This window comes from Amblyomma maculatum, chromosome 9 (assembly GCF_055883805.1).
Source record: "Amblyomma maculatum isolate TAMU_Amacu chromosome 9, ASM5588380v1, whole genome shotgun sequence".
In the NCBI taxonomy this organism is placed as follows: Eukaryota; Metazoa; Arthropoda; class Arachnida; order Ixodida; family Ixodidae; genus Amblyomma; species Amblyomma maculatum.
The window spans coordinates 98,099,846-98,112,091 of record NC_139352.1 but is presented as its reverse complement, the minus strand read 5'-3'; the positions used below and the strand labels follow the sequence as shown (position 1 = coordinate 98,112,091).

General features: G+C 49.7%; 1 protein-coding gene, 1 non-coding gene and 3 pseudogenes across 2 annotated transcripts; all 5 read left to right on the top strand.

Moving 5' to 3' along the window:
• The first annotated feature begins 511 nt into the window (after window positions 1–511).
• LOC146179888 (uncharacterized) lies at window positions 512–1,754 on the top strand. The gene is made up of 2 exons (XM_084580285.1): window positions 512–1,395; window positions 1,745–1,754. Exons 1-2 carry the CDS (start codon window positions 512–514, stop codon window positions 1,752–1,754), a joined length of 894 nt encoding a protein of 297 aa, XP_084436411.1.
• A 3,900-nt stretch (window positions 1,755–5,654) lies between these two features.
• Window positions 5,655–6,841, top strand: LOC146179887 (uncharacterized; annotated as a pseudogene).
• A 2,598-nt stretch (window positions 6,842–9,439) lies between these two features.
• Window positions 9,440–10,546, top strand: LOC146179886 (uncharacterized; annotated as a pseudogene).
• A 6-nt stretch (window positions 10,547–10,552) lies between these two features.
• Window positions 10,553–10,624, top strand: TRNAD-GUC (transfer RNA aspartic acid (anticodon GUC)). Its single transcript has one exon. It is a non-coding gene; the product is annotated as a tRNA-Asp (tRNA).
• A 120-nt stretch (window positions 10,625–10,744) lies between these two features.
• On the top strand, window positions 10,745–11,937 carry LOC146179884 (uncharacterized; annotated as a pseudogene).
• Window positions 11,938–12,246: the final 309 nt, after the last annotated feature.

Genomic DNA, 12,246 nt, shown 5'->3' with positions numbered 1-12,246 from the left:
CCATTTTAGAACAGTGCTTGCCGTCTACCCTGCGCCGCCTGGTTAGTATAGTGGCCAGTATCCCCCCTGTCAGGCTGGAGACCCGGGATAGATTCCCCGACGGGGACCTTAGTTTTTGTTTCTTTCTTGCATTCTGCGCCATTTTAGAACAGCGCTTGCCGTCTTCCCTGCGCCGCCTCGTTAGCATAGTGGCCAGTATCCCCCCCCCCCTGTCACGCGGGAGACCCGGGATCGATTCCCCGACGGGGACCTTAGTTTTTGTTTCTTTCTTGCATTCTGCGCCATTTTAGAACAGCGCTTGCCGTCCTCCCTGCGCCGCCTCGTTAGTATTGTGGCCAGTATCCCCCCCTGTCACGCGGGAGACTCGGGATCGATTCCCCGACGGGGACCTTAGTTTTTGTTTCTTTCTTGCATTCTGCGCCATTTTAGAACAGCGCTTGCCGTCTTCCCTGCGCCGCCTCGTTAGTATGGACTTCTACTTCCGGCCACCGGCGTGTATGGACGCAGAAGCATGAGCTCCGGCGGAGCGGCGTTTGCGGCCCAGGCCGGCCGCGGAAACAGGTTTTTTGACGCTTCGGCTGACGAGTATCAGGTGATTCTGCCAAGTTTGCCAACCGGGCGCATTGTGCTTAATACTGTTTTCATGCATGGTGATGTGAAGGCTCGACCATACCGAGTTGAAGACTTCAGGGACGCGTTGGTTCGTCTTGGATTGCTCCCAGAGGTGGTCGCCCTGGGGGCGTACCAAATGAACCACGTTTGGGCAGTGACGTTTAAAGACGCCGAGGCCACACGTAAGCTGCTCGCTGTCAGTGATGTGAAAGTGAAGGACCATCGCTGTGTTATCGTCGACCCCAACGACCAGGGCGTCCGGTTAAAGATTCACTGGCTGTTGCATGGCGTTCCTGACGAAGACGTGCGAGCCGCACTGTTGCCGTATGGGACAGTGTCTGACATCGCAAGGGAAAGGTGGCGCGCACAAGGCGTCACCGACAAAGGGTCAACTACGCGCACCGTGTCCCTAAAGCTGAAGACAGGGGTGAAAATTGACGACATCCCACACCAGCTGCGAGTTGCCGGTGAGCCAGCGCTCGTCGTCGTTCCGGGCAGGGCTCCCCTGTGCCTTCGCTGCAAGACGACGGGTCACATCCGGAAGGAGTGCCAGGTTCCGCGCTGCGCTCGTTGTCGTCGTTTCGGCCACGACGAACCGCAGTGTGGAAAGTCGTATGCAAACGTCGCAGGACCCGTGAGGAACGACGACATGTCGGAACACCTCATGGACGAGGCGGATGCGGAAGAAGCAGCTAAGGAGTCAGGCACCAGCTCAGCAGAAACAACGGTCACTCCCCCCTCCCCAAACGCGGTCGAGGTCAAGGAACAGGGTGTCAAGAATTTGCAAGCGTGTTCCGTCGGCGTCGCGGACGCTAAGGTGGCCAGCAGCAGCAACTCAACTGGGGACACGGAGTTCAGTCACAGCACAGTATTCATTCATGAGACAGACAGCATGGTCGAATCTGAGGCAGCGAACTCGGCAGCGGTAGCGAAGCGGACACACGACGACACGGAGGACCGAACACCAGGTCACGAGAATGCAGACGTCGAAGGCCCGCCAACAAAGACTTCCACGGCGGTACGGCGGGCGTCCTATCGGACTAGGTCGAACTTGTTAGAGAAAAGAGGGGGGGCTGCATCGCTCCCACCTCAGACTTAACACCTGACACCATGGCGGGGTGCTCGGCCACAGACATCACTAAAGGTATGACCATGCTCCCGGGTATTCGTTCATCACCAATGATTTGTCTAGACAAAGCCATTAGATTCGCGACTATTAATGTTCGAGGGCTCGCAGCAAGGCGCAAGCAAAATCAACTGTTTCGTTTGGTTAGCGAGCTGGAGCTAGACGTCATCGCGATTCAGGAAACTAAAGTTGATGGTGAAGAAGAAACCGGGAGAATGGTTAGCCTTTTTACTTCAAGATACAATGCCATTGTAAGTCATGCAGTTGGAGCAGTGGCTGGTTGTGTGCTGTTTGTGCGTCAGTGCCTTGGTGTCACAATTCAAGCTGTCACGACTTGTGCGTATGGCCGCTTCGTTGTTTGCGATCTCGTGCTGTATTCATACGAATGGCGCATCATTTGTGTTTATGCACCGAACAGCGTGGGCGAAAGGCGCGATTTCTTTGAAGGTATTCGTCAGTATTGCAACTCTGAAAGGCTAACTGTGATAATGGGAGACTTCAATTGTGTACTCTCCGCATCAGATAAAACGAGTAGAAGGCCGCATAGTGATGCCAGCACCCGTGTTCTCGCAGAATTGGTAAATGAGTTTAACCTTGTTGATGTGGCTGGGTGTCTGGAGGGTGGACGAGCGGCACAGTTCACTCATTTCCAGGCTTCTAGCCACGCTCGACTCGATAGGATGTACATATCTCTTGATCTGGTGCCTGTATGCCACGAATACCACGTTAAGCCAGTATCGTTCAGCGATCACTGCTTGGTCACCGTCACTATCGCTGGGAACAAAACTAAAAGTCAAGGATTTGACTGGCAAATGTGGAAGTTAAATTCAAAATTATTATCTGATGACAGTTTCCAAGCCGACGTTGAAAGGCATATAGCAAATATGAATGACAAAGGCGTAACAAAGTTAGGGGCTAAATGGGAAGTTTTTAAACAGAATGTCAAAATGACAGCATTGGAAAGATCGAGCGCTATAGCCAGACAAGAAAGAGCCGAAGAAAGGTCCCTTCGCGTGAATCTACAGCGTCTAATCGATGTGGAAAGCAATAACCCCGGTTTGTTCATAGACGACATACGAGCCCTTAAGGGCAAGCTTGAACTACTCGACGCTGACCGATATCGCGGTGCCCTTGTCAGAGCTAGAGCCGAACGGCTGATAAGGGGGGAAGGTCCGACAAAAAGGGCGTTAGGCACAGAAAAGTGGCACGCTGGAAGGAATCAGATAGATGAAATTGAATACCAAGGGACCACTACCAATGAAAAGAAATAAATCCAGCAAGCTTTCTTCGAGCATTATCGTCAGCAGTTCGCACGATGTGCAGTTGATATCGAGAGTTTCAAGAGAGTTTATATGCCTTTAATGCCACAACTCGACGAAAAGACGACACGTGTGCTAGAGACCCCCATCACGGAGGACGAAGTGAAATGCGCTATTGGGAATTTGAACCCCGGCAAATCGCCTGGCCCTGATGGACTTAGCGCCGCATTTTATAAAGCTTTCCAGGATTTTCTCTCGCCGGTACTGGAAAAAGTGTATAATGAAGCATATGACCTTAATGTGCTGCCGCCGTCCTTTGCATTTTCTCATACTGTGCTAATTCCCAAAACGGAGGACCGAGGTCAATTACGCAGTGTTACCTCTTACCGGCCGATTAGTTTAACCAATGTCGACTATAAAATTTTTATGAAAATACTAGCTAAAAGACTGCAAACAGTTATTAAAGATATTGTTGGAGTCCACCAAACATGCGGTATTAAAGACAGATCCATTTTTACGAACATTCACATCGTGAGGGCCATTCTTGAATGTTGCGATGCTGGTGGACTTGGAGTAGCAATGCTCCATATAGATCTTGAAAAGGCTTTTGATAGAGTGCCCCACGACTTGCTTTTGTGTATATTAGACTATGTCAAGGTCGGATGCGTCATCAGAGAAGGAGTGGCTATGGCTTACAGTGCTTGTACAACTAGACTAATTGTGAACAAATCTGTCGGTGACAGTATTGCTGTCCAACGCTCAGTTCGTCAAGGTTGGCCCCTTTCACCTCTTCTCTTTTGTATCTATCTTGAACCCTTATGTTTAAGCATTATCAAGCATGAGAAAATGCGGGGCTTCAAGCTGCATCAAGCAGAAGTGAAGCTTTTGGCTTATGCCGATGATGTCGCGATGTTTTGTGTAGACTACGAAAGCATCGTAGAAGTTGTGAAAACTGTAAAAGATTTTTGCGCTGTAAGCGGCAGTGCTGTTAACTGGGGCAAGTGCCTGGGCTTCTGGCACGGTGACTGGCCAGCGACCCCAGGCATTTTTGCTAACATGAAATTTGTTACCAACCCTGTCAGCTACCTTGGTGCCCCTCTTGAATCGTATCGGGACAGTGACCCATACTGGAAAAACCAAGTCGGTAAATTAAAAGATAGAGTGGACAAATGGAATGGATGGCAGTGGTCGGTGTTTGCGAAGGCCATGATTTGTAATTTGTTTTTAGTGACAAAAGTTTGGTACGTGCTTCAAGTGTTATATTGTTCAAGAGCTAATGTCCAAAAGATGCATCGTATCTTTGCCGTCTTTGTGTGGGGGTCTTCGTGGGAACGGACAAGTCGGACAAATCTCTTCCGCCGGGTGAAGGACGGCGGGCTTGGTTTGGCACATCTGTTTCTGCGCCAGTTAGTCAATCGTTTCATGTTTTTGAGGAATGTGAAAAATCCATTTCTTCGTACGGTCTGTCAGTTACGCCTGGGTCAAGCTCTCCCGGGAATTGTCGTTTCTTCTGACCGCATGTCAGGAGGTGTCCACGGGTATCTAAGGGAAGTGGTCTTGGCGTACAGGTTCTTGATGGTGCGGTTTACTTTAGACTATTTGTGGAGTGTAAACCGGAAAAAACTGTATAAAGACTTGTGCGATGTGGTGCTTCCAGAACCGTTGTACAGAGCTGTGTACTCGTCTACCGGGGGCAAAAATGTTCTTAAAAGAGTGAAGAGGATGATGGTGCCGGCAGGGATGAAAACGTTCTTTTTTAAGCTGCACACTGGAACATTGGAGGTAAAGAAATGGAAGGAACAGAAAGGGCTTTTTGTACCCTGGGGTGTCCACTGCATAATATGCAGGAAAGAGGTGACGATTGAACACGTGTTTCTCGAATGCTGGGACGCCGTATTTTTATGGGACGTGCTCCAGAGGACGCTTAAAAAGGAACTACCCATAAGCCTACATGGTATTCGATTCTTGCCAGTAGAAGCGAACAATGATACACCGTTGGATCTTTTGATGCTACTGGCTCTCCACAGCATATGGAAAAGCAGAATGGCTGTAGAGCATGGTGACGTCGATGCACGTTCAGCGAGACAGCTCTTTAGGGAGAGCATACGGGCATATGTGGAAGAACAGAAAGCTTTAAAACTAGAGTCAGAATGGTTGGTTAGTTTTGAAGGGTTGTCACATATGAGGGATTTTTAATCCGACAACTTCAGCTAAGGAAGGCCGAAGCTTTAAGTCAATGCTTGATCTTTTATTTTGTCATGTTATTGATGTCACATGTGTCTTTTTTGTGTACGTCCTCGGTCAGGAAATAAAGAAAAAAAAAGCCTCGTTAGTATAGTGGCCAGCATCCCCCCCTGTCACGCGGGAGACCCGGGATCGATTCCCCGACGGGGACCTTAGTTTTTGTTTCTTTCTTGCATTATGCGCCATTTTAGAACAGCGCTTGCCGTCCTCCCTGCGCCGCCTCGTTAGTATAGTGGCCAGTATCCCCCCTGTCACGCGGGAGACCGGGGTTCGATTCCCCGACGGGGAGCTTAGTTTTTGTTTCTTTCTTTAATTCTGCGCCATTTTAGAACAGCGCTTGCCGTCTTCCCTGCGCCGCCTCGTTAGTATAGTGGATTCCACTTCCGGCCACCGAGCGTGACGGACGTGTTATCATGAGCTCCGGTGGAGCGGTGTCAGCGGCCCGAGAGGGCTGCGGAAACAGGTTGTTTGCTGGTGATGCCCAGGATTATCAAGTTGTGCTGCCGCAATTGCCAACAGGTGCGTGCGTTTTGAATACCGTCTTTCTTCATGGCGATTTGAAAGCCAGGCCTTTTCGTGTGGAAGATCCTCGCGACACGTTGGTCCGTCTCGGAATGCTCCCTGAGGTGCTAGCTTTGGGGGCGTTCCAGATGAACCATGTGTGGGCGGTCACCTTTAACAGCCCAGAAGCGACAAGGAAAATTTTGGAAGCTAGCGAGGTTCAAGTGAAAGGAAAACGGTGCCTTTTCATCGACCCGGCTAACCAGGATGTGCGGCTGAAGCTCTACTGGGTGCTTCATAACGTCCCTGACGAAGATATTCGTGTGGCACTAGCCCCATACGGCAAAGTAACTGACCTCTCTCGGGAGTGATGGCGCGTTCAGGGTATGGCAGACAAAGGTTCCTCTACCCGCACTGTAGGCCTCAAGATAAAGCTCGGTGTTACACTGGAGGACTTGGCTCACCAAATACGCATTTCTGGAAGTACGGCACTACTAGTCGCACCGGGGCGCCCGCCGTTATGTCTGAGATGCAATAGCCGAGGGCACATCAGGAGGGAGTGTAAAAGCCTCGCTGTGCCATGTGCAAGCGATACGGCCATGAAGAAGCTATGTGCTCTAGGTCGTATGCCAATGTGGCAGGTATCAGAGCGGGCAACGAAGTCCAGGCAGAACATCTCATGGACCAAGTGGACGCAGAGGAAGCAGCTGGTGGAGGGAGCGTGCCACCTACTGCAGACAAGGATGCCGCACTTGCTCCTGAAACAGAAGGACCAGGTAACGCGCAAACAAAGAGTATATCGGAAGCTTCTCCTGCGACGGAAAACGCTTCGGACGAGAATGGTGGAAATAGAAGCGAAGCTACTTGTGCATCGCCTGGGAAAACTCAGGAAAAAGACGCCGTGATGCCAACCATGCCAACAGCAACGAAACGACTTCACGCCGAAAGCAGCAACGATTTGCACGGCAAAGGACACGAAGTCAACGAGGAGCCACCAGTGAAAGCTCTGCCCAACCGAAGGCTGTCTTTGAGAGCGGCACTTAAAATTCCACCCGAGCCGAGACCCGAGCGGAAACCGTCGGTGATGCCACCGACGTGATCCTCAGCCAAGTGAGTGTCGGAGCCGCCAACGAGGGTACGATGGTTAAGGCAGGGACAGCTTCTCGCGGCGATTAAAAAAGCGCCATGTCTATGAACTGTAGGCTGCAAAAGACTGTGCAAGGTGGAGAAAATGAGATTTCGATCGGGGGGCTCCAAAGTCGAAGGTAACACCATGCGGTTCGGGAGCTCCTTGAGAAAAAAAAATGGCAGTGAACATAGAAACTAGTGTGCATGTGGCCACGCTGAATGTGCGCGGCTTGTCTACTCGGAGAAGGCAGTGTCAACTAAGTCGGCTGTTCATGGAAAACAACCTCGACGTCATTGCTATTCAAGAGACAAAAGTTGAAAGTGAGGAAGCAACAAACCGCATGGTGGAACCTTTCAGAGCACATTATAATGTGTGCATTTCGCACGCTACTGGCACAGCGGGTGGCTGTGGCGTTTTTGTTAAAAAGTCCTTGGAAGCAACCATTGAAAGTGTTTATACTTGTGGCAGGGGCCGTCTAATAGTGTGTGACTTTATAATGCAAAGTAACAAGTTTAGAGTCATTTGTTTATACCCTCCAAATAAGGAGGGTGAACGCAAAATGTTTTTCAAGTCAGTTGAGTGCCACCTAAACACAGATGAAATGATCATCGTAATGATGGGTGATTTTAATCGTGTGTGCCGATCCGAAGACCGAACTAGGCAGGCGCCTGTTCGAAATGCGAGTTCGTTGTTTTTGAACGAGCTGGTTGACGACCGCGGACTAGAAGATGTAGGGTTATTTATGTCGAATCCAACATCACAATGGTTTACCCATCACCAGCGAGGCAGCCTAGCCAGACTGGATCGAATTTATGTATCTGCAACAGTAGTACCTGTGTGCACCGAGTATGGTGTTAAAAACGTTTCTTTCAGTGACCACAGTTTGGTCATGGTGATGCTGGGTCCGAGAAAACCGCCCAAATTCAACTGGGATTTGTGGAAATTCAACGTACAGATTCTCGATGATGAATCATTTGTTAAAAAGATTCAAAGAAAAATTGACGACTTGCTTGTTCGTAGGCAGGAAAGCTACAGTGAGGCATGGGAACTGTTTAAACAAGAGGCGAAAATGATTGCGATAGAAAGTGCTGGTGTAATGAGCAAAAACAAAAAGAAGAAAGAAAATTAACTGCATACTAAGTTGGATTTTTATTTAAGCGCCGAAGCATCGTCGCCAGGCCGATTCAGTAAGGAAATCAAGGAAGTAAAGAGCGAATTAGAAATAATCGACGTAGACAGATACAGGGGAGCGGTAATCCGTGCGCGCGCAGAAACTCTGTACATGGGTGAAGCTCCAACAAAACGGTCCTTATCGGACGAAAGAAGTTATGCTACGCGCAACGAAATAAGAGCGATAACGTTCGGGGACAAGGTTGTGCGAGATAACCAGGCGATACAACGCGCTTTTGTGGTTTATTACTGTGAATTACTTGGTCGGGAGAAACAACTGGAAGAAGGGTTTGAAACGCAATTCTCAAGGCTCATGCCGCAAATAGAAGATCAGATAAAAACAAGTTTGGAAGCGCCAATTACCATCACAGAAGTAGTGTGCAATAGACGAATTACACTCAGGCAAAGCGCCGGGACCTGACGGGTTCGGCGCCAAGTTTTATAAAGCGTTTAAAGGCGAGTTCGCTATAGTCCTGCACCACGTAATAGAAGAAGCATACAGCATAAGGCAATTGCCTCCGTCTTTTAGACACAGTCATATGGTGCTGTTTCCCAAATCGGACGATCCTACTACGCTGTTGTCAGTACGAGCACACCGACCGATAACGCTTGCTAATACAGACTATAAGATCTTTGCGAAAATAGTAGGCAAAAGACTCCAACGCGCAATACAGATGTTGGTAGGGACACACCAAACGTGTGGTATCAGGGGGCGTTCTATTCAAACTAACATCCACGTGACTAGAACTATCCTAGAGTGTTGTGAAGCGTACTGTGAGAGGGTAGCAATGATACAGTTAGACTTAGAGAAAGCGTTCGATAAAGTCGCTCACAAAATCCTGTTCAGTATCTTGCAACATGTGAACGTCGGGAAGTTACTAATAGAAGGAATTAAGTTATGCTATACTAACATGTTCACCAGGATTGTAGTCAATAAGGCATTACCACTCCATTTCAAGTAAAATCATCTGTTAAGCAAGGGTGTCCCTTGTCGCCTTTACTATTTGCTTTGTTTTTGGAGTCCTTTTGTTTAAGCATTATAACCAACAATGCTATCACCGGTTATCGATTTTCCTCAAGTGAAGTTAAGCTTTTAGCATACGCGGACGCCATAGCTGTATTCTGCACTGATGAGACCAGTATCACTAACGCATTAAGCGCAGCAACAAAGTTCTGCAGGATGACGAGAAGCAGCATTAACTGGGAAAAATCTATAGGAATCTGCCATGGGGAATGGGGTCCCACGCGAGTACGTTTTGAAAACATGAAATGGTCACGCTCGCCAACGAAGTATCTCGGTGTACCCCTACAACACTACAAAGACACGTCGAAATATTGGAAACTGGAAGCAGAGCAGCTCAAAGAACAAACCGCGAAGTTTGGTGAGCGGGACCTATCCATCTTCGCGAGGTCAACTGTTTGTAACCTGTTTCTCGTAGCGAGAATTTGGTATGTTCTGCAAGTCATGTGTGCATCGAGAGGGAGCATACAAAAGCTACATAGGGTGTTCGCAGTATTTATATGGAGGTCGACATGTGAGCGCACAAGCCGCACGAACCTTTTTCGTACATTAAAAGGGGGCGGACTGGGTTTGGCTCACTTGTTCTTGAAACAAGTGGTTTCGAGGTTTTTGTTCGTGCGAGACCAAGGGGATGCCTTTTTAAGGACTGTGATTCAAACCCGACTGTGTGATCATGTGCCATCTTTTGTTGTGTCTTCAACTCGTGTTAAAGGATCAAGTGTGCGCGGATTTCTTCGAGAGGTTATTGGGTCCTTTCAATTTCTCCAAGCACGCTTTTCAGTAAAATACCTGGGTGACGTAACCCGAAGGCAATTGTACAAGGATGTTGTTGATGTATGCATGCCACAGCCAATGTATCGCTTGATGTATCCAAAAGGTAAAGGTGAAGATGTATTGAAGAGAGTAAAGCGGATGCCAGTTCGACCTTCGGAAAAAAGCTCCTTTTTTCAAGTACACACTGCAACTCTACCAGCGAAACCATAGCTCGAGCAGAAAGGTATTTTTGTTCCGTGGACAGTGAACTGTTTCCATTGTAGAAGACCAGAGACAATTGATCATATTTTTCTTGAGTGTTCTGATGCTGTTTTTCTGTGGGACACAATACAACGCACTTTAAAAAAGGACTTACCGCTAACACCATATGGCATCCGCTTTCTCCCTACATCAAACGATGGAGGGGTGCCGCATGATATGATAATGTTACTATGCATGCACGGCATATGGCGCACTCGGATGGCGGTACATCATGCAGATCTAAACCCCAGGCCCGCCAGAGAGTACTTTATGGAAAGTGTACTGTACATTCGTGAAGTATGTAAATCGAGAACAGACCCACCAGAGTGGTTGCCGGTGTTAGATGACCTTGTTAACTTGAAGCGTTTTTAAACACATGTGCTAGCCAAAGGTTGGCAAGCGCTTTTAACTACGATTGTGTGTATATGTAAACATGTATTGTATTGGCCGCAGATCAGGCAATAAAGAAAAAAAAATCCTCGTTAGTATAGTGGCCAGTATCCCCGCCTGTCACGCGGGAGACCGGGGTTCGATTCCCCGACGGGGAGCTTAGTTTTTGTTTCTTTCTTGCATTATGCGCCATGTCAGAACAGCACTTAGCCTCTTCCCTGCGCCTCCTCGTTAGTATAGTGATTCCACTTCCGGCCACCGAGCGTGACGGACGTGTTATGACGAGCTCCGTTGGAGCGGCTACAGCGGCCATGTCGAGCCGCGGTGACAGGATTTTTGCATCAAGCGAAGAATACCAGGTCGTATTGCCTAGTTTGCCTACAGGATGATTCGTTCTAAACACTGTTTTCTTGCACGGAGACATCAGGGTCCGCCCATACCGGGTGGAAGATTTCCGGGATGCGCTCGCTCCCCTATCGCTCCTGCCGGAAGTTATCGCCCTCGGGGCGTACCGCATGAGCCACGTTTGGGCCGTAACCTTTAAGGACGACGTGGGCGTAAAGAAGATTGTGCAAATGGGTGAGCTGAAAGTGAAAGCTGCTCGATGCCTCGTGATTGACCCGGCGAACCGAGACGTCTGAATGAAGCTACATTGGCTGCTGCCCAGCGTACCGGAAGAGGACGTGCGGCTCGCTTTCGCGCCGTTCGGCAAAGTGACCGACATATCTAAGGAGCGGTGGCGCGCACAGGGTGTGGCGGATAAGGGTTCGACCACGAGGCTGGTGACGTTGAAGTTGAATGCCGGCGTGAAGCTGGACGACCTGCCACACCAGGTGAACGTCGCTGGAGAGCTAGCCCTTGTGGTCGTTGCGGGCAGGGCTCCCCTCTGTCTGCGGTGTCGAGGCACGGGCCACATTCGGCGCGACTGCCGCATTCCACGGTGCGGTTCCTGCCGTCGCTTCGGACATCACGAGAACCAGTGTTCTCGGACGTACGCCAGCGTCGCCGGGCCCGTGAGCAGCGTAGACGCTGTCGAACTGCTCATGGATGAAGCCGACGCGGAGGAGGCATCGAGAGTGGCCACTGTATCGTCGCTGCAAGAGACCATGGTGGGCACCCCACAGACGGAACAACCGGAGTGTCAACCTGTCGCAGGCGCAACGCCCGAGAAGTCTTCCCCAGAGTTGGCATCGGCCGTTGCCGTCGTGCCGAATGGTGCGGCTGTGACATTATCTGACTCTGGGGTTAGCGACACCCAGCCCATGGACGCTCTCGGTACAGCGGTCAGCCAAACGGTCGGAAAACAGCCGCACGAGTAACTCGCTCCGAATGTGCCCCAACTTGGTGCCAGTGGCGGAGACGAGCCGCCGACTAAAACATCAGGTATGAGGCGTTCGACCTTGAAGCCGCGTCCGAACATTCCTGTAGAATCACGGCAGGCGGGTAAACCGCCTCCGTAGTTTTGTGTAGTTCATGCCATACACTGGTGGCATGGGGTTCCGGGGTTTGTCGTTTATGTAGACACCATGAGATAGGGTCCCTTTCTTTCTACGACATGGCAATCAACCTCCCTGAAGCGCTACGTGTAGCTACAATAAACGTACGGGGCCTCGGACCAAGAAGGCGACAGTGCCAGCTTAACCGCCTTTTCATTGAGAACGATCTGCACGTAGTAGCTGTTCAAGAAACCAAAATTGATAGCCAAGAAGCGACAGATCGAATAGTGTCCGCTTTCAGACTGCATTTCGACGTCTGTGTGTGTCATTCAGTTGGTTCCTCT

Coding starts and splice junctions, on each gene's coding strand:
- LOC146179888 (XM_084580285.1), top strand. CDS start 512: ATGAGCTCCGGCGGAGCGGCGTTTGCGGCCCAGGCCGGCCGCGGAAAC.